Source organism: Oratosquilla oratoria, chromosome 9 (genome assembly GCF_046742065.1).
Source record: "Oratosquilla oratoria isolate Oo_2021 chromosome 9, ASM4674206v1, whole genome shotgun sequence".
NCBI lineage: Eukaryota > Metazoa > Arthropoda > Malacostraca > Stomatopoda > Squillidae > Oratosquilla > Oratosquilla oratoria.
In genome coordinates, this window is record NC_134785.1 from 7,265,995 (window position 1) to 7,285,994 (window position 20,000).

The 20,000-nt window shown below is 40.9% G+C and overlaps 1 protein-coding gene across 12 annotated transcripts in view; it reads left to right on the top strand.

Moving 5' to 3' along the window:
* Positions 1–18,743, top strand: part of Eaat2 (Excitatory amino acid transporter 2) — a 189,016-nt gene extending 170,273 nt beyond the window's left edge. For 9 of the 12 annotated variants that reach the window (XM_076189864.1, XM_076189863.1, XM_076189858.1 and 6 more), the window contains 4 exons: positions 8,503–8,697; positions 8,858–8,992; positions 12,568–12,835; positions 14,763–18,743. In XM_076189864.1, the coding sequence (XP_076045979.1) occupies positions 8,503–8,697; positions 8,858–8,992; positions 12,568–12,835; positions 14,763–14,861 (697 nt within the window). In that variant the 3' untranslated portion in view covers positions 14,862–18,743. The remainder of the gene's footprint in view (positions 1–8,502; positions 8,698–8,857; positions 8,993–12,567; positions 12,836–14,762) is intronic. The other 3 variants (XM_076189859.1, XM_076189868.1, XM_076189869.1) reach the window with 3 other exon arrangements.
* Positions 18,744–20,000: the final 1,257 nt, after the last annotated feature.

Consider the following 20,000-nt stretch of genomic DNA (forward strand, 5'->3'; position numbering starts at 1 on the left):
CATCTACATTCTACCTCCACCTCCACTCCTCCCTTTCCTGCCACATTCGCATCCAACTATCTAAAACTACCCACTTCTTCCTGTCTCTCTTCCTTAATACTCACTTCCGGTCTGCTGCCACTTTCTCCCCTTGTACATCTCATCAGTTTACTTTTACCCACATTTATCTTCAACTTCATTCTTTCACACACCTTCCCAAAATCTGTCACTAACTTTCTCAATCCCTCCTCTGATCCTGCTACAAGCGCAGCGCCGTTTGCAAACAACAACTGGGTTATTTCCACTTCTCTTCATTTCCTTTAACCATCTCCAATCCCCGACCCATTACCCTTGCATTTACCTCTCGCACCACCCTATCTATGTATAAATAGAACAGCCAAGGCGACATAACACATCCCTGGTGAAGTCCCAACTTTACCTCAAACCACTCAGTCTTTCCTTTTACGATTCTAACACAAGCTCTACTACTCGTAAAAACTCTTGACTGCTCTTAAAACCTTTCCTCCTATCCCATAAATTTGCAAAACCTCCTACAGTGCCTTCCTGTCTACCCTGTCATAAGCCTTTTACAAATCCATAAAGGCCTAAAAAACATCGTTACTATTCCTAAACTTTTCTTACATATTTGTCTTGCCACAAAAACCTGATCCATGCAACCCCAACCTGTCCTAAACCCACACTGTTCCTTACCAATTCCTCCTTCTGTTCCTTACCTAATCCTCTCAATCAAAACCTTTCCATAAGCCATCCCAAATACACTCATACTTGTCCCATTTTCCTTTGTAAAGTGGAATTATACAGGCACTCCTCCAGTCCTCCGGTACTCTACCCTCTCTTAAATAAACATTATATAACCTAACCAGGCAGCCCAACATCACTGTGCTTAATTTTTCAGATATTCTGCATGACACTCATCCAGCCCAGATGCCTTACCTGTTCTTATCATCTTAACAACTGTCTTCACCTAATTTTTCCTTATTTCTCCTCCATTTTCCTCACTCATTACTGTCATTTTCTTAGCGCTACCCACTGCAACTACCTTTTCCTCCCTATCTTCCTTCAAAGTTAGCAACTTCCTAAAATACTCTGCCCAGTTTCCTCTTATTGCCGTCTCTTCCATTATCATCTCTTTATCTTCACATTTTACTTTATCTTCTCTACTTGATTCGCCTCCTCTTCCTCTCTTAATTTGTTTCTAAAACATTTTTTTACTTCCAAAACTGTCTGCCATACTCTTACCCCATTTCACATCTGCTCTTCTCATTGTCTTTTTTATCTTATGCTTTACTTCTCTTTTCTTTGTACTTCTCATATAATTCTCTTGTTCTATTTTATAACCAATCTGTGAATGCTCGCTTCTTCTCTTTTACAACTGTCTTTGCTTCCTCATCCCACCACTCACTACCCTTCCTTCTATTTCCTCCCGTCCTCCTTGTTCCACATACCATCTTTGCACACCTTGTGACTTCCTCCTTGAACCATCCCCATTCCTCCTCCACTCCTAGCTCTACTCTATCCTTCACTCCTTCCTACTCCTCTCTCTGCTTCTTCTTGTACTCCTCCTTTTTCTCTCATTTAAGCAGTTAACTTTAAACACCTCCCTACCTTCTGCCCTTTTTACCTTTCTCCATCTATCTTCCACACTCAACATACCTTCCACCAAAAAGTTATCTGATATTCCCCCACTCTCTCCCTTTAGAACATTTACATCCTTAACATTTCCTACTCTTCTCCTGGTTACCACTATATAGCCCATTAACACCATTTCTACCACCCTGACATACACCACCCGCTCCCATGTGTACTTATGCTTGACTTCCTTCCTAAACACTGTATTTGCTATCATTAACACTCTTTCTAGACCCATCTCTACCATTAACTCTCAACAACGATTTTTTCCGGAACTCCACACTTCTCAACCACTCCGTTCATTGGTTTCTTTCTTACCCTAGCATTAAGGTCTCCCAATACCACTACATTGACATTTCTCCCTAAGCACACTATGCATTCATTTGAGTCTATCAAAAAAGCCTTCCTTTTCTCTATATTCTTCTCACTACCAGGCCCATATGCACTTACAAAGATCCACGTCTCGCTTCCCAGTATCACCTTCATCCACAGTATACATATAAGTATACATTATAATGATGTAATTCTCAAATCTGGTCATAAATGAACTTACAGACACCCAAAGGGAGTAAGAAAGAACGAAATAGACTTCATAATAGAGTTAAAAAATAGCTTTATTAATATTACTGTTATAGACAAAGTTGATGTGGTAGTAACAATATAACGGTAGATTGTAGTATGATTCAATTTTTGCACTGAGGTAATTAAACCAGTATTTAAAAAGAAAATGAATCTTGCAAAGGTAATGGATAACAAGAAAGAATTTAATTTGGAAACTAGAACTTGAAGCCATAAGAAGTAACGGAGTTTGGAGTGTATGAGATGTAATTTAATGAGTGTCTTTAGGATCTGCGAAATAGGGAATATAGAAAATATGAAAGAAATGAAATACTTCAAAGCAAGAAGTAGGTTGTTGAAAAGGAGAAGGACTCTAGAGTTTAAAACTATGAAGGACAAAATAAAAAACAGCCAAACTGCACAAGCTTGTTGAAAAGGAGAAGGACTCTAGATATTAAAACTAGGAAGGACAAAATAAAAAACAGCCAAACTGCACAAGCTTGATGAAAAGGAGCAGGATTCTAGATATTATAGCTAGGAAGGACAAAATAAAAAACAGCCAAACTGCACAAGCTTGTTGAAAAGGAGAAGGACTCTAGAGATTTAAACTAGGAAAGACAAAATAAAAAACAGCCAAACTGCACAAGCTTGTTGAAAAGGAGAAGGACTCTAGAGATTAAAACTAGGAAGGACAAAATAAAAAACAGCCAAACTGCACAAGCTTGTTGAAAAGGAGAAGGGCTCTAGAGATTAAAACTAGGAAGGACAAAATAAAAAAAATAGCCAAACTGCACAAGCTTGTTGAAAAGGTGAAGGAATCTAGAGATTAAAACTCGGAAGGACAAAATAAAAAACAGCGAAACTGCACAAACTTGTTGAAAAGGAGAAGGGCTCTAGAGATTAAAACTAGGAAGGACAAAATAAAAAAACAGCCAAACTGCACAAACTTGTTGAAAAGGAGAAGGGCTCTAGAGATTAAAACTAGGAAGGACAAAATAAAAAACAGCCAAACTGCACAAGCTTGTTGAAAAGGAGAAGGACTTCAGAGATTAAAACTAGGAAGGACAAAATAAAAAACAGCCAAACTGCACAAGCTTGTTGAAAAGGAGAAGGACTTCAGAGATTAAAACTAGGAAGGACAAAATAAAAAACAGCCAAACTGCACAAGCTTGTTGAAAAGGAGAAGGACTCGAGATTAAAACTAGGAAGTAAAAAAAAAAAATAATAATAAATCAGCCAAACTGCACAAGCGTGTTGAAAAGGAGAAGGACTCCAGAGATTAAAACTAGGAAAGACAAAATAAAAAACAGCCAAATTGCACAAGCTTATCAATAAAAGGCAGATGTCAGAGAAGGCGAAGAGAAGCATGGTCATATAGAGCAAGCTATTCGGAAAGGTAAAAGTAAGGTGCAGACTACCGGTAGCTTAACGGAGTCAGCAGATGATTTCTATGAAAAATAGAAATGAGAACATTATTGAATTCATAGAAAGAAAGAAGTTATCTGAATATCATGAAGATTAGATAAGAATATCATAATTGTTTGGAAAATGTTCGGGAGATATAACGCGAAGCTTACGAACAATGTATAGTGTCAGATATGATCTACAGGTATCAGACATGGGAGTTCACGAAGGCGATAAAGACGGAGCAAGGGAGTATTAGAAGGAGAATAGAGAGATCAATGCTGGGAATAATAAATACTAAAAGACAGGTGGAAGAGCAAAATGGAGTGGAATACATTACAGAAGCTATAAAGGAGCGTCAACGGAACTGAGCAGGAAAGTTAGCCAAAAAGGAGGCTGGAAGATGGAAAAAAGTGTGGTACTAACTGGACGCTTCGAGATATAAAGCGTGGAAGAGGACCATATGGAGAGGTGAGATAGAGAAGTTTGCAGAGGTGGTGTGACAGAAGTCGGCGCGGTCGCACGGGTCGTGGAAGTAAGTAGGAGAGACCTATATTCGTCAGCGTACTTCGAATAGTTGATTAATTGCTACATAACACACGCAAGCCACCGCGCACAAATTTACACGTACATTCAAATTATATGTTCGTATAGGTGAGACGTTTAAACTGATTCAGGGTACAACGCTTCGATTAGCACGTAGGTACCCGGAGCGAGTGCTGAGGGTTTGTGTTGAGAAGTAAGAAGTTGTTTATTCCCTGCAATGCTTTCACTTGTTTTTGTTTTGTCAACCAACCTCCCCCCAAATCTCAGTCATTGATGGTTCCACTTCTTATTTTTCTCCGCACAGAAATAAGTAGAGGAAAGCACACAGGTAAAAAAAGGCGCAAGGGCTACTCAGCTGTCTCCCCCAGCCGAAGGAACAAAGGCTTTGCTTGGAGACATCACTTAAGGACCCTTCAGGCTGGTCTGGAACTTGATGCCGTCCAACTTCCGCTCGTAGGGAGGGGGGTGGGGGAGCCACACCTTGCACAACAATGAAAATACTGTGGACAAAACACACATACACACACACACACGCGCGCGCGCGCGCGTGCACTCACGCACAGACGAAAACACATACACGCACACGCAAACATACTCACACACACACACACACACACACACACACACACACACACACACACACACACACACACACACACACACACACACACACACACACACACACACACACACACACACACACACACACACACACACACACACACACACACACACATATATGTATGTATATATATACTGTATATATATATATATATATATATATATATACATATATACGTGTGTGTATGTTTGTGTGTGCATACATATATGTATGTTTATAATTATATGTATATAGCTATATATACATATCTATTTGCACGTATTTATGTGTATATATAAGTACATATTATATAGAATCATGTATATGTATTTATGCATATATGTGGGTGCACAGTATACATACATATAAGTATACAAGTAAGCAGTATTATCATGTGCATATATAGTTATCAACTCTTCAGTAGTCGAACGCACCCTAGCATTTATCCCTGGCACGACTCCCCGTCCCAATTTGACTCACTCCCGGTTCACAAAGGGACCAGCACCTTGCTTTCATGGTCAGAATGTCTCTGCAGAGAGCGCCAGGAGTAAAGGCTATGGGAAGCGGTCAAGAACGGGCAACGACGAGCTCGTGGTGAGACTGGAGTGTGAGACTGGAGCCCCGACCCATCACCTCATCCGGCTGTGGCGAGTCCTTGTCTTCGACACCATTCGCGCAACCCTGGCCACCCCGAGACCCTTCTTTTGATTTGATACTACCGTAGCCCAAATCCGTTGCTGATGCGGTTCACCCCTTGTGTTCTCACCCGCTCGACAACCTACCTCCCTCCCTCCTCGGTATCCTACTCATCCTCGCCTCCTCTTCCTGATCTTCCTCCCTCTTCCCCTGATCTCACCCTCCCTGTTATCTTTCCCAAGCTCCATGCACGGAAAGCTTGATATCTCTCTCTTAGACTGCATCATCTGTATGCATCACTTGGTCCTACCAGTACCTACCTCCCCTTCCACAACCTCGGTACTCTATCGATATAGATATCACTTCATTAGGTCGAGATTTTAAATCTACGGCTATGTATCTCATCGTTGACATAATTTCATTCGCTTTCCGAATAAATTTAGTCGTCATTAAGCATAAGACCCATGTGCGACATCTGTAGTGGCTCGCCCTAAACACATCTTGCCGGGTCCATATTTGCAAACAGAATGGACCTTGGTAACTCTTAGAGTGACGCCAAGTAATATCTCTGCTACCCGTGTTCTGAAGGGGTGGCTAACCCTGGTGACTAAATACGAGGGCATGGCATACGGAGGTGTCACAACAGACCCACCCGGACTCCCTATGCCATGCCCCGTCAAGGACTCGCCCGTCGGCTCACTATATGGCGGACTCTGTGCGTGACGCGTAACTCCTCCTCGTATTCCATGTGATCAACTTGCTGATAGATCCTGTCCGACTGGTATTAATCCTCTACCGGTCTGCTAGAGTCGTCAACTGGTAGATTGATAACCTTTCTTACCTCTTTTATTGCTACACTCTTTGGCTCACAGGTTCACCTTTGTCTTCAGTTTTAGTCAGTTTTGGCCGAGTCGTGGATTAAAGAAATCTTTGTTCTGTCCTTGCAGGATTTGGGAAGATAAGGGTATCTGTGAGCGAAGGAAATGCTTTGCCTTTAGTTGAGTTCTTTCTTCCCTCTGGTTTGTGCATGTTTACATCTTCCATTTAATCCTTGTGCGCTAAAGTCTTCAAGAACCAAAGCACCCAGAGTTGTTCATAGCATGTTATAGTCCTTTGTTCACCTTCCTTCAACTCCTAGTAGACCAAAATTATGTTGCCATCATTTAAATTTTCTGTTTTCCTTCCTTTTCATATTTGGTGCTATGTAGTATCTACCGGTGAATGTAAATTTTTTGTTGACCATCAGCTCTGGTATACCATGCATGTAGAATGTAAAAGCCCCCTTCTGATTGTTAATTTTCTATTTATGATGAGCCTCGAGTCCTCTGCCTTTACAACAGTATTAGCCGGAGACGCTGACGGGACCAGCATGGCCCCGTCTCGCTTCGTAAGTTCTGTTGCTGGGCTCGAGCCAGGAAGCCTTGGCTTATGTGAAATACTTGTTGAAGCCAAATGCTGTAGGTTGTCTTGATTTAGTTACACAGTCTGCCATCTTGTCCTGCACTCGAGCCGAGGTCCAGCTTCAGTGTCCGCAGCGTGCCAGTTCCGCAGGGGATCCTATTAGGGAATGGTACTGGCACTGCCTGCACTGAAGTACGAGACCGGGTCATCTTGTTGTGCCTGGCTGCCGGTTAGCACGTGCCGGCCCCTCCTTGGCCCCAATAACGCAGGTCATCCAAGTTCTCTTGCAGTAGCGGAGTCTGCCAGCCGAAGTGCACCGACCCAGCAGTTGACCACGGAGCGCCCCACCGTATTCAACCTTTGACACATTCCCTCTATACACGAAACCCTCGGGGATGACTTAGGACGTGATGCGAGGGCGAGCCCATAATTTGTCCTTGGAACATTTTTCTTTGGTCATTAGAGATTATACCGATTATGCATGTAACCATACCATTGCATCTGCAACACTTCACCGGGGGGTCTTTTTGCTGTCCTCGCGATGACCCAAGGGAGGGTGGGGTGGGTTGTTTGCTGTTCACGGCTTGATTCATTTTTCCACATGTTCATCTGTCACCTTTGCATTAGTTTCACACGCCCTCCAGTTTGCTTTCTTTCACTCTTAACGTCATCTTTGCGGTGCCGTCCAACCATATGTCCTAAGGCTCATCCCCTCTGTGGGACACAAAGTCCTCGGTTTGGTGCGTAGAGGCTCTACCCTAACGATCCTAGACGCTGCTAGACATGACCCAAGACCTTTGGGCTGTACCCTGCGCGGACACCTCTTCCTCGAGTGTCAAGTCCAAGGGACAGCCCAGCAGTTTACCGGATATCACTTTCCTCCACGAAGCCACAGCAGCAAACTAGACAAGAAAAAATACTCTGCCATGCTGCTCAAAATTTTAGTTATGACTAATTGTCTCTTAGTGCTACTAAATGAACCTTTGCTTTTTGTCCTTATTTTCAAAATTTTGGCCCATGCAAACAAATGCCAGTTTACGCTCCTTGACCTTCTTACTTCCTTTTTCAATCCCCCTTTTTTGTACGTAATGCATCCGGTCAACTGTGGCTATGCTATTAGACGTGGAGGACTGACAACAATTCAAGTGCAAATATGACTTTAATGCGTTTTTATCCTTGCCTTGCAGACTGCAAAGCTAACCTAGCAATCTAGCCCCATTTGCAGGAGCCCCTGTCCAGGGGAGGAAGCTGCGTGTAGGGGACTTGGTGCAGTGAGTTGTTGCGTCTATTCCACGGTAAGTGTTGCAGCCTTGTTCACGTGTTCAGGTCCCATACCCACAACCCGACCTCCCTCATGGAGTTGCCATCTCTTGTCACACAGTCAGTGCTAACATATACGACATAGTCTCCTTGTTTATTCCAGGGTTAGTGCCGGTCTCCGGCCTGTGTGGGTGAGTAAATAACATTAGCATTGTCACTGCGTGCGTTTACTTTCCAAAAAGTACAGAAAGTAAAATTGAGCCCAGTGTCATTGTTAGAACTGGTAGCAAGGAGCTGGGCCCACAAGGCACCGGCTGTCGGGGGTACCTCCTGTGGCTAGGAGGTTGGTCATCTCGGCCATCAGACCCCATTGGTCTCGTGAGGCATCTCAGACCCCCTCTACTCCCAAAAACAACACATTTTGCCTACCCTGGGGACCCCTTCTGACGGTAATGTTTCTCCTGCAGTGCGGCAACGCTGCCCATCACTTTCCGCTGCATGAATGACAAGTGCCGCGTGGACCCTCGCATTTCCCGGTTCGTGCTCCCTATCGGTGCCACCGTCAATATGGACGGGACTGCTCTGTTCGTATCCGTTGGCACCATATTCATTGCACAGATGAATGAGATATCTCTTGGTATTGGAGAGTATGCGACTATTGCGTAAGTATATCTGGGGTTCTTCAAGGTAAACTATTGGAACTGATTTTTTCAAGTCACTCATAATAAACTTTACCATTGAATGTGTTACTGATAACCTAGTTCGCTTCATATGTCTTTGTAAGACAAAACATCAACAACTGCTTTTCTTTTCTCTACAAAGGGTGACAGCTACAGCTGCTAGTGTTGCCAGCGCCTCTGTACCAAGTGCTGCTCTTGTACTCATCCTGATCGTGCTGCAGGCCGTCAATCTACCTACAGGAGATGTCTCACTTCTCTTCACAATCGACTGGCTTGTGTGAGTAGTGCGACAGTAATGTAGTTTGCTAATCCAACACATAATCTAGTTTCATTACGGTAAAACTCTGAACTAAAACATAGATGTTTAGCATTTTACATGTTTCCTAAGTCATACTGATATCATTACCACGTATTACCGTAATATGTGAAACTTGTAATGTCTCCATTCTGAGAATAATACAACACAGGATGATCACTCAGCTTAAGTTTGATTAATTATACACTGGGCTGCATAAAAAAATCCTTGCAACAAAGACGTCATTAGCATTTCCCATTAGAGTTTTGCATGCTGAATCCTGAAATCATACTCATTTTTTCATGGAAGTTCTATTTTTTTGTTGGGAATGGATGCTAAGAGGAGACTGTATGAAGGAGTGATTGTGCCAACAGCACTGTATGGGGCAGAAACGTGGAACATAAGAGAAGAAGAGAGAAGGAGTTTGAATGTGTTTGAGATGAGGTGTCTGAGAAGTATGGTGGGGGTTACTAGGCTGGATAGAGTGAGAAATGAGGAGGTGAGGAGGAGAACAGGGGTGAAAAAGGATTTGGGAGATAGGGTTGATGAAAGAATATTAGGATGGTTTGGACACATGGAAAGAATGAGTGAAGAAAGACTAGTAAAAGAGGTATGGAAGGCAGATGTGGAGGGAGTGAACATGAGGGGACGTCCTAGGATGAGGTGGATGGATGGGGTGAAGGGGGCTTTGGGGAAGAGGGGAATGTCTGTTGAGGAAGGAAGGGAGAGGACGGAAGACAGAGGTGAGTGGAGAATGGTTGTATATGGATGATGTTGTGACTGCATGAGGAGGAATGGGCGGGGGGGTGGGGGGTGGGGTAGTATGTGTGAGTAAATTTTGACGCAGCCCGAAGGGATTTCTCCCCGTCCTCGCCTTATATGCAAAGGGGGACGGAGAGGGGGGGTCGCCGATTAAATGAAGCGGCCTTGCTGTGGATGTACTGTGTCTTGCGACACTGCTTCTGACCCAGGGCGGTGGGCAGGGTGCAGCGATGACCCGTCATCCAGGAGGTGCTCAGATGAGAGGGAGGGTGGGAGGGGTGTGGAGTGTATTTAGGGATGAAATGGGTGGGAGTGTTTTTATGCCTTTCCCTTTTTGGCTACCTCCCTTGGAAGGGGGAAAAAGCCTTGGTATATGTATGTATGTAATAACCGAAACTAAATGATTCAGGTTTATCGTGTAGAAATGCATGAGCCAGGGCTATAAAATTCATATAAAATTATATAAGTAAGTAAAGGCAAACAGAGGTTGACAGACCATTTTATTTTATTGAGAAGAAACAAAATCATGATAAATGTACGTTACACACATACAGGCATGTACATATCTGCTTACGAAAATCACAATTGTATTAAAATATTTGAATGTTGAGGCCAGCTATTCTCCCTGAAAGGCACGCTTTCGAGACTTTCTCTTGTGTGCCGGTGTATCAGCAAATGTTGCCCGGCTTCTTTGAAGCGACCAGCAGAAATCAGCCATCATCGTCACGCTCCAATTGCCTTGATAGCGGTGCTCCATTTCGGATATATCTTGATGGAACCTCTCCCCCTGTTCCTCACTGAAGTCACCCAAGTTGGCAGGAAAGTAGTCAAGATGGCTATGGAGGAAATGCATTTTTATGCTCATCCGTACGCCAGCCGTCTCATATGCTTGAAGCATGTTCCCAACGTTTTCCTTGTGGTCATCAGTTTTTGTGTTCACCAAGAAGCCTGTTACAACTGACTTAGAAATATTCCAAACACTTCTTTCATGAGGTGTTAATGCTTCAGTAAAGCCGGTATCTCAAAGAAACTCACGAATCTTTGGTCCAACAAATATGCCGGCTTTCATTTTAGCATCACTTACGGAAGGGAATTTATGGGACAGGTACTTAAACTCTTCTCCATCTTTCGGAAGAGCTTTTCCAAAGCTCTTCATCAATCGCAGCTTTATGTGAAGTGGAGGTAGAAGCACCCTGTCCACTGGTACAATTGGTATACCTTTGACGTTATGGCGGCCGGGTACAAATTCCGTCCGTTGTGGCCATTGCACTTGTCGGTAGTGTACGGAATCTGGACGGCTGTCCCACAAGCATAAACAACATGGATGCTTTGTGTAGCCACCCTGCTGCCCTAACAAAATACTTAGGACCTTCAGGTCATTACAAAGAAGCCAGCTGTAATCCTGATATTGTATGTTGTTACGAAGAAGTGACATGGTAACGTAGGTTTCTTTCAGGGTGACGGAATGCGCAATGGGTACTGATGCTACTTTTTTGCAATTAAAAAGTAGCACGGCTTTCAGACTCCTTGTAGAAGAGTCGATAAAGAGCATCCATTCTTTAGGATGGTAATCCTTGCCCATGTGTCCTGAAATATCATGGCAATATACCATGTCATCTGTCTTAGTAAAGTACCGCAGATTCCTGCTCTCGATGCCTATACCATGCAAAGCGTGTGCTGCTCCCCAAAATATTTTTCTCTGCTGACCTTGAGCCTAGCAATTGTGCAGATTTTTTTGGCAGCCCAAGATCTCGAACAAGGTCATCTAGCTCACTTTGTTCAAACAGCTAAGGGCTTTTCCCAGGGATCCAGGTAAGGTGAAACTCTTCATGCACATCTGCATTTTCACAGTGACTACTTGAAGAATTACTTGAACTGCCACGGTGCACATTCTTAGGACAAATTGGTACTGGGACGTCATCATTGTGTGGTACAGGTCGCACAGCTGATGGAATGTTTGGATATTTAATGTGTTTCATGCTTTTAGCATTCCTCTCTAGCGGTTTCCCCATACAGAAATAGTAGTCATCATGGTGATTTTTCGGTTACCGCCAAACCATTGGTATACCAAATGGCATTGACTTACGTTTCCCTTTACTCCAATGGCTGAACCCAGACATACAGTTCACACAGGCAATGTGAGGAGCCCATGGCTTGTCCTGATCTAGTTCAATGGCAAAGTAGGCACGATACAGACATTTTACTGAAGATGTGATAGTGCGTTTCTGTTTTGAATGTGCATATTTTCCGCATATGTAGCAGTACGAGTCAGGACGGTTCTTGCAAGTCTGCGGCACCCTTCAGTTAATCTACAACGAAAGGAATAAACGTAAGACACAGTCAGTGATCACACTCGGGCAGTACACAGTAATGATTCATACATAGCTGTCTATGCACGTAGCACTATAATACATGCTGTGTAACACAAAAACTAGAACCCCATGAGCAAAACAAACACCACCACAGTGCTCAGCACGCAAAATTAGTCTGGAAAATAATATTGTCATTTATGTTGCATTTTTTATACAGCCCAGTGTTATTTATTAGTGTCAGGTAAAAGAAATATCGCATCGTACACTTAGCTATTTCTTTGCCACTTTAAAGGTACAAACAGAAAAAAATGAATGAATGAATAAACAAGTAAAAAAAAAAAAAAGATGAATAAAGATTTATTTCCCTGACTTTTCTAATAATGTTTTATCTATTTATTTATTATAATCATCATTATTATTATTTTTCCATTTATTATATTTTAATTATTATTATTACTATTATCATTATTATTATCTTTACAGCGATCGCTTCCGCACGACCAACAATTGTCTGGGTGACTGCTACTCTGCCGCTGTCATCGAGCACTGGAGCCAGAGCGAACTCTCTGCCATGGATGCTGAGAGCAAACACGAGTTTGCTGATGATGTCGAGAAGGCAGCCGACCTGGCGCCCTTGGTAACACCCCCCCTTCATTATACCTGGGTGTCCGACCAGCATGAGCCCCTGCATGACAACGATATCATCACCTCAACCAGCGTCAACCTGGAGAAAGGAGGAGGAGGAGGAGGGGTGAGCGGCCACTTCACCATACTCGATCTCGAGGGAGGGTGCTCTGACCATATCGCGCTAGGTTCTCAAAAGGAATAAGATGCAGCAGGAACTGTGTTCAACTTGATATATCTTTTTCTGTTTAGCTTTGGCTCTAGCAGTGTTGGGGGTTATAAACCAGACTGAAATGATTTTGGAAAATTTAGTTCCAGTAATAAGTTATATACAGATAAATGAATTTAGCTTTCGTAAACTTTGCGAAGTGAAACGAACAGCACTTTTTGTAATAACTTTGAATTTTTGCAAGTCTTTTATATTCAAAGGTCAGCTCAGCTAATGGTTTTTAGAATTTTGTATCAACACAGCGGAACCTTCTGCGAGACCAGCTGCTAACGTATTCATTCCATAGAGACTTTATGGTCAATAGCATTCCTTTACAACATAATAGATATGAAAGGAATACTTTCAGCCGCGGCTTTGTTATAATTAGAAACTAATATAACATAAAGATTCGGAAAACAAAGAATCACAAGGAAATGGACAAAGATGGATATGGATGGATATATATATATATATATATATATATATATATATATATATATATATATATATATATATATATATATATATGTATATACATATATAAATATATATATATATACATATATGTATATTATATATATATATATACATATATATATATGTATATATTATATATATATATATATATACAGTATATATATATATATATATATATATATATATATATATATATATATATATAATATATGATTTTGTATTATTATTTTAGTTGACGTTTTATACAAAGCGGGCTTAATAGTATATGATATAAAATACAGGATCAGAATTCTCAAGTATGTTTTTATTAGTATAATCCTTTGATCGTAATATCTAGGAGGGTAGGGATAACAATAAACTTAAAAGAGAAGAAGTATGAAAAATATGATGATGATTATTATCATTTTTACTTATCTTTCAACTGCGAAAACAGGATGATGACATTGTGAACTGCTGCGTGAAAAGAGGCGAAATCAATAATATTTTGATCAATTTCAAGGGGCAAAACTATTTCATACTTTGTATAACAAATTGGAGTTTGATGAATGCCAACAGAAAGTCAGGCAGAGACGTTATGAACTATTTAATTTTCTGACGTTTCGTCGCGAAGGACTTTTTCAGAGGCAAGTTCTTTGTGCCGAAACGCCAGGAAAGTAGCTCAAAATATATTTACCTGATTTTCTTTTGTTATCGTAGTTCAACTTGTCTAAATGAATAGTAATCATTACACGAGAGCTTTCATGACTGCGAAAGGGAATATCTTGAGTTATGAGAGTGCGTATTCCCGAACTAGGGCGTTACACGATCTAAATTCACTTTTCCTCAGACGCACCGCACATACTGTTAGGCACTGGGAACTTAGATAAACCACTACAGTTCATTAAGATAGCTTAGGATTAGACCAACATACACTAACCCCTTCAGCCTACTCGCGTGTGAGCATGAATCACCTTCGATTTTATACAGTTAGGATCACTCGTCCCTGTATGCTGGACTCTCAGTTACTTGGATGGGCTGCCGGGCTGGCAGGAGCACTGAAGAAGCTTCGGGATGTCCACGCACACTTAGGGAAGAGTGACAAATTGAAGTTAGGAAGTTAATCAAAGCTAACACGTAGCAGGAGTGTGTTTAGCCCCTAGATATCCGTATTGCATGACATTGCAGTTATAGAAAGAAGGTTTAATATGTTCTGTGAAGGAGTGAATTGACCCGGAAACTAATGTTTGCAGTACTAATCTAGATTAGCTCCCTACCCTCCTGTTCTATATACAACATGCAAGATTTTTTGTCGACAGTGAGCTTGATGGTAGTGGTGGTGGTGGTGGGGCCTATTACTAACCCTTTCCTTCCTTTCCTTCGTCCTCACCAGCAGGAAAAGGCACAGTGTAATGGCAAGCCGTCTATGGCCGAAGGTGGAGAACTCTGTGTTGAGGTCGAAGTCACAAGTGAGCAGACGACCAAGATCTGAAGATGAATGTTGGGAGATACAAGAAAGAATGGGTTCTGTATTGGACTTTCTGGAGAACGCTGTGGTGTGGCCAGGTGCTGACGGAAGTTCCATCGCTAGTATCAAAACGTCGCCACTTGTGGCGACATGACGTACGAATGCACCGTCGCCACATCATCGACAGCGTCTGGAAGAGAAGCCAGTTTTCTGTTTCTGTTTCCCTTTCTTTTCTTTTTTTCTATTTTTGTTCCCATGATCACCAGCTGAATAAAGTAGTATAACAATAAGGACCAGGGTCACTGCACATACATATTAGACATTACCAAAGTTCAAAGATAGTTCAAGAAATTCTCGCGATGTTCAATGTTCATTTTAGTATGCATGGAGGAAAACGGACATCGCATCATCAAAACCAGTTTTAAAAGCCACACTTTGTTTGCGGTTTGATGTTTTGATACAACGTTTTGCAAATTGCCGTGTGTGTAAGTTCAATTATTTTATTAGTGCAACTGAAGCTAAAATGAAACCTATACGGTATTTTAGCCCTGAATTTTGTAATGTATAGCCAGCATAACACTGTACAAGCTACTCATGAAGTTGTTGAAGAAGAGCACATATTTTGACAAATTTTGTAGAAAACACAAGCAAGCTATTTATAACATACTCGAACACAGAACATTTTTTTCATTATATTTTCATAACGAAGGTAATTGATAATGTTCTGGCAAGAAGCAATACAATGTAACAGCTTGTTGCGGGTGTTGTCTAAATAAATCAGCTATGTATTTATATGCTGTGATGCGAACGAGTCTTAACACTGTATGAATTTAAACTCTGAAGAAGAAGTAGAATTACTAGTCACAGTAAGTTACAGGAGCCAAGAAAATAATAAATCAGTGTTGTATATGCAAACTCTGAAAGGAAACAGAAGTACTGGTCACAGAAAACCACAGGAGGCAAAAACATAACCAATCCGTGTTAAATCAACTCTAAGAGGAAATAGAAATACTAGTCACTGTAAGTCACCGCAGATAAGAAAATAATCAATCAGTGTTACATCTTCAGCATTCGTGCAAGCGTCATTGTGAAGAACCAAGAGAACACGTTACACTTGGCTTCGCAGAGGGAACAAATGCTAAAATGTTGCTGTCAGCAAATAGTATATTGTCTTCATGTTTAAGTTCGTGCCAAGATACAATTGTAAGTCAAGTAAACTATAAGCTAGGTTGTGTGGCGATCGCCTGAGGCCTTGATCTTTGGTGAAAGGTTGATGGTCGCCTTTAGTGATATTTTCTAGACTGCCTTTTAGAAAGAGAAGTGTAAATCACTCAAAGTGATAGGTAGTAGAGTATCCTAGTTTATGCCATCGTGTTCGGCTTCACTTGGTTCTACTTACCGTGAAATGATCACCATAGAGTTGATCTATGATTCTGATCTGATCAGGCCATGATAAATTTCTTTGTCAACTGACTTAGATCAGACCAAATCATTCTCCATTGGCCAGGTCATTTCAGGCTTGAGTTCTGTGTGACTTAATGACTTCATGCTAAATGTATTATATAACTATGTTACTTTACATCCGAATTACATGATGCAGTTTCAGTAGGTTCAGGCCTTATTCGATTTCCAGCCACATCTGACTTTACAAGTAGCCATTTGTCTCTTTCTGATTTGAATGATCCTTGTGTACCTCTTTCTCTTACATCTAGTCCTGTCAGGCTGTTTTCAGAGTTACGTCACGTTGTGTTTACATAGGTCGTGGAGAAGTGACTTTGAGATGTGACTGCAGTTAGGTAAGGCCGACCTTAGTTTAGTTCACATCATTTTGAGCTTGGTTGGGTCTTAAAACGTTACAGACGATATCATGAACGAGGACGAAAGGTGATTCATCAATGTTCATTGATTTGTGATAAAAGTGATCGAGTTAGGGTTTACCACGTCGTGTTGGGAGTAAGTGACGTCTTTGATAGATTAGTTTGTATAAGAATTCATCATGTCTTGTTCATATTGGCCATGTGTAGGTCAGGCTGGAAGGACCGTCCTAACTGGTCAAGCTTCGTATGTGTCAATCAATATAAAAAAAAAAAAAAAAAAATGTTGAGAGGGTCATTTTCTTATTCGTTTGATATCATCAGTTTCTTTTTTTTTTTTTTTTTTTGTACTGACTGCGTGCTCTTCCAATTTGTGTGATCTTATATCGACAAAATTTTTGTAAGCTGTTCGGATCCTCTTCCAAATTAATTTTGTCCACACTGATCAAAATGGGATTAGTTGACTGGATCTCTCTTATACTGATCACTGGTCAGTATTCGTACTATAAGGCTTAATATTTGTTACACGACTTGCCGGCAAGTGGCAACATCGGATCCTCTTCCAAATGAGTTTTGTCCACACTGATCAGAATGGGATTAGTTGATTGGATCTCTCTTATACTGATCAATGGTCAGTATTCGTGCTCTAATGCTTAATATTTGTTACACGACTTGCCGACAAGTGGCAACATCGTTGACTGAGAGGGGAAGAAACACTGACAGAGAAGGTCCCGAGGCCTTTTCACCGACGAGGATGACCTTGACGCAAATACGTCGTGTGGTCCCGAGCAGCCGGTAGCTGGTCTCCGGATAAGGCCCAGAAACTCAATCCTATATATTACTTCCTATAATCTTTTCTTCATATATTTTATTTGTGTTTTTTAATATTCCGGTGCCTCCCCTCCCTCAGCTTCTAGCCGGAGACATAAAAACCAACCCTTTTCTCACATGTACAAAATCTATGAATTAATCACATCCATCCATCAAGCAGTCCATCTTAGATGCACCACAAGTGATGATACAAAACATTACACAAAGAATTGGACATACAGCCACCACACACACACCCAAAAACACGCCAATACAAAAACGCACTATAGAAATAACAAGTAAACATCAATGTTATCACAAACACATTGATATATTTTAGTTCCTAAACAAGTACAACATACATATGACATTAATACAAGGAAATAAGTTAACATCAAAACCCACACTATCCACATTTATTGAATACACAACAGTTAGAAAACACAATGCAAAGGTGAACTCATAACATCAATACACAGTATACTCTTCTTCAACAAAACAAAAGAGACTAGATAGACACTAACAGACAACACCACTAAAATGATTATAATACAAATACATGTAAAGAAAACAACATACAACATCGCAAATATCTGTACACTACCTTCCACATAAACTTTACAGGGCTGTAATCCTCAACTTCATCCTCTCAACTCGCTAGAGACGCATGGAAATAGAGGAAACAAAATACTAGAACAACTACCAAACTTAATCATGTAAAAATTCAGCAACCACTCCACTAGACAACCTCGTCAATATAACCAACAAGCAACATCCCTTATATAACAATGTGCTCGTCCTTCCTCCAAACTTAACCATCATGGAGAACCTTAAACGATTTTCCCTCAGTCCACTTCCCAATAAAAGTCACCATAGAACTGGAAGGGAAAATATATACAGGAGAACAATCACAAATTACAAAAAAAGCAAATTGGCATGAAAACCCAAAGAAAGTAGAAAAAAAAAAGATCTGCAGATCTGCAAAATAAGACAGTTTCCATAAATTGACAGAACAGTGGATGAGATAGCAGCAACAATTGAGAAAGTCAACTTGAGTTACATTCCAAGATGCAACAGAAAAAATACAAGCTCAGCTACTCACAGTAGATAGCCAACCCCAGAAATGAGAAATTAACTAAAAGGCAAACAAAACCTATAAGAAAAAAAATGCTAAAACAGTTAGATAATGTTATCACAGAACTGATAAATACCAAGAAAAAAAGGGGAAAAACATACAAATATCATAGATGAGTAAAAAAAAAAAAAAAAAAAAAAAAAAAAATGTAGAGAACATTAAAGACCACTAAGAACCCTCAGTTTTAACTGAATCACATATAGAAGACTAACTGAAAAAATTGTTCCAGCAACATTCTGCTGAAACATCTACAACAACCTACTACTGAATACCTCCACACAAAAGTATATCTACTGACACAGAGGGTACCAAGTATCTCATCTTCCACTGTCCCATCCAAGCAATACCCAGACAATACAATATTTCTTCCATCAATGATTTGTTCACTAATACGTTTGCTGTTGCTGGTTACTTCAGAGTTATGGGTCTCCAGTATAAATCGACTCGAAAAAGTTCCTTATTCTGACCAGGTTCCCTATGTATTGATCAGGTTTTATTGATCTCGTTTATATAAATCAAGTCTTGTTCATATACATTAAGTCTAGTTCATGTTGATCAAATCTTCTTGAGTTTTGATCAATTTTAGTAAGCAGGAGGTTTGTACGTGTGTGCCTGTGTGCGTTGGTGAGCGAATGCGCAAGTTGGTTGAGCGTGATGCAAGTTGGGCGTGATACAAGTTCTAGGGTACAAACTCAAAAACTATGGTTCTGGTGGTTCAAAGGATGGTATGGGTATAGTAAAAATGAACTTGACCAGGTCAACGCTGATAGAGACAGAGTTGATAAACATTAGACTGGGGAGGAGACTGCGTTTCCAAAGAGGCTTACGATTCGTTGTGTCATTTCCAAAATTTCGGTTGTGCATATCCACAGCATAAAGATATTAATGAGTACATGAATAAAATCTCTACACATCACAAACACAAGGCAGCCACTGCTCGTCTCCCATCATATATACATAGACCAGAGAATTGACTGATCACTAACCCAATTGAAGATAGTACCAACAAAGTTCAATAACATGCCAAAAACATTAACTATGATTACTACATCAAACTATACATCACAAACACCTCTCTCCCGATACGTTAGGCAAAGCTTCTTGGCGTCGCGTTCAGCACTTGTATGACATCAGCACCACACAAGCATATGGCACAAATGCAACACATCCCTCAGCATCTCCGTAAAATCATTAGTGAGATTTCAAACAAGACAACCAAAACAATGAAACTGATATACGAACAATACATGAGCTCCGTGCCGAACTATGATAGTCTAGTATCAGCAGGACTCATCTCAAACACACATCACAGACTACACTTCGTGCCAAATAAGGCACTATGGACAATCATCAGGTGTGCACATGTAATACCAATATACAAGTTGAGACCAAAATTTTGCGTTT